The 2500-nt window shown below is 42.4% G+C and overlaps 1 protein-coding gene across 1 annotated transcript in view; it reads right to left on the reverse strand.

The window, feature by feature from the left end:
• Nucleotides 1–2500, reverse strand: part of LOC307270838 (myocyte-specific enhancer factor 2D homolog) — a gene marked incomplete at both ends in the record, with an annotated part of 15391 nt that overhangs the window by 1964 nt on the left and 10927 nt on the right. The window contains one exon of the mRNA XM_080054723.1: nucleotides 391–640. Coding sequence (XP_079910849.1) covers nucleotides 391–640 — 250 coding nt within the window. The remainder of the gene's footprint in view (nucleotides 1–390; nucleotides 641–2500) is intronic.

The following is a 2500-nucleotide window of genomic DNA, read 5'->3' on the forward strand; positions in this document are numbered from 1 at the left end:
CACACACACACACACACACACACACACACACAGACACAGACACAGACACACACACACACACACACACACACACAGACACACACACACACACACACACAGACACACACACACACACACACACACACACACACACACACACACACACACACACACACACTCTTATTACCTGCACTGGCTGGCCTTTGTGGTAGCCCAGGACGTCAATACACAGACACACACACACACACACACACACACGCACGCACACACACACACACACACACACACACACACACACACACACACACACACACACACACACACACACACACACACACACACACACACACACACACACACACACACACACACACACACACACACACACACACACACTCTCTCTCTCATCACCTGCGCTTGCCGGCCTCTGCGGTAACCCTGGTGACACGGTGTTGCGCTGCAGAGACGTTTGTTGCTGTTGTTGTTGTTGTTGTTGTTGTTGCTGTGGCGACAGTAGCCGAGGGTCCGACATTGTTGACGTGACGTAGGACGCCGCGGTAACCAGCGTCGGGTTGTTACTGAACTGAAGAGACGCCGCGTTCTGATTGGACACGGGGACGGTGACAGGCATGGAGAAAGTCGGCTGTTGCTGCACTGTAGACTGGGAGACAGAGAGGGGATACACAGGGGGGGGGGGGGTTTAGACTGGTGTGAGGGTGGTACAATATGATATATATAATAATGAATAGATATTATACAGTGTAAAGGATATATATACTTTATATTGTTAGTGCATATATCAGATGCAGCCCCAATACTAAGCCTGCAGGTGAAGAAAAGCACACACACACACGCGCGCGCAGTCACACACACACACACACGCACACAGTTATACACATACGATTGCACGCGCTCACTCACTCACTCGCTCACTCACTCACTCACTCACTCACTCGCTCGCACACTCACTCCCTCACTCACTCACTCACTCGCTCGCTCGCTCGCACACTCACTCACTCACTCACTCGCTCACTCGCTCGCTCGCTCACTCGCTCACTCGCTCACTCGCTCACTCGCTCACTCACTCACTCACTCACTCACTCACTCACTCACTCACTCACTCACTCACTCACTCGTCATTTCTATAGTCTTTTCCAAAACAGATGAGATTTTATAAAAAAATGTAATCTGTCAAACTCTAATGTTCTAATAAAGTTTCCTTGTCTCAAAACCACAAAAATTATGAAAAATTAAAAAAAAAATTTTTTAATAATGAATCCCAATAAACCGGGATAATAAACCTTAATAAACCTTTGTTTAATATTGTACAGATTCACTATTGCAGCAGGTAAATACACATAAAATCTATATTATTTACATAAATTTAAACCTGCAGTGTGTAGAATTTTGGGTTTTATTTCCTAGCAGATTTTGTAGAAAGTAATTATAATATCCATAAGTACATTTAATTTAGTGCATAATAGCTGAAAAAATTGTTTTGAATAATTTTTTTTCCCCTTAGAAAGGGTCTCATATATGTCCATATTTCTGCATATTTTAGACCAAAGCCTAGTACCGCCATCTTGAAAGTGTCATAGTTGGAATGTCATCAGGTGCATTGTTTAACATTTAGAATTGTTCTTGTCCTTGAAGGCCACTGTAGCTTCTGTTATTATTCTAAAGGGTTGGGGTTACCCAGGGAGCGTTGCATTCTAGAACTTTGTAGAACTTTCTTGATGATGTCATGTTACACACTGCACCTTTAAGTATTTGCTAAATGTTCATAAACACTGTGAGCAGTTATTTAAAGTCAAAAAGATTTTCCTCAAAATGTATTAAAAAAAAAAGTTTTGGAAATAAACTTGTCAAGTCAACACACATCAAATCTCTCTCTCCAACACACACACACACACACACACACACACACACACACACACACACACACACAGACACAGACCCCCCCCCCCCCCTCCCCCCACACACACGCTCAAGTTTTAGCATGCAAAGTGACTTGGTGGAAAGGCCATACAGCTGTGTGTGTCTGGTCCCATGCGAGGTTACAGCTCTCTGGCTAAGCAGCGGGTTATTGCACGGTGTTACGGTGTTATTGGTGACATTTCAGAGCGTGTGCCTGTCACATTGCAGCTACATCCCACCAGCACCCGCTGACGTGTGAGAGTCACCGCCAACTTTATCTATTAAATATTCCACCGTGTGTGAGATGCCCATATTACAAACTTGTCATTGCTTATACTGTTTGAGAAAAGACACATTTCAATGTACCCTGTGTACAGTTGACTAAACTGACTTACTTAATATAAGTCGTACAACGGACCATATCGATTACTTTATCAAGACTTTACCGAATTTTTTTAAAGCCTCTGGTCTATAAGAGTACAATTACATATATAATTAAATATATGAAATCAAAGTTGGGTGTTTCAATACGCCTTTTCAAACATCTGATAGAAAATAATATATATATTTTTTTTTTTAAGATATTTTTTTTGCATTTTTTTTT

This window comes from Ammodytes marinus (genome assembly GCF_949987685.1).
Source record: "Ammodytes marinus genome assembly, contig: scaffold_295, whole genome shotgun sequence".
NCBI classification, from domain to species: domain Eukaryota; kingdom Metazoa; phylum Chordata; class Actinopteri; order Uranoscopiformes; family Ammodytidae; genus Ammodytes; species Ammodytes marinus.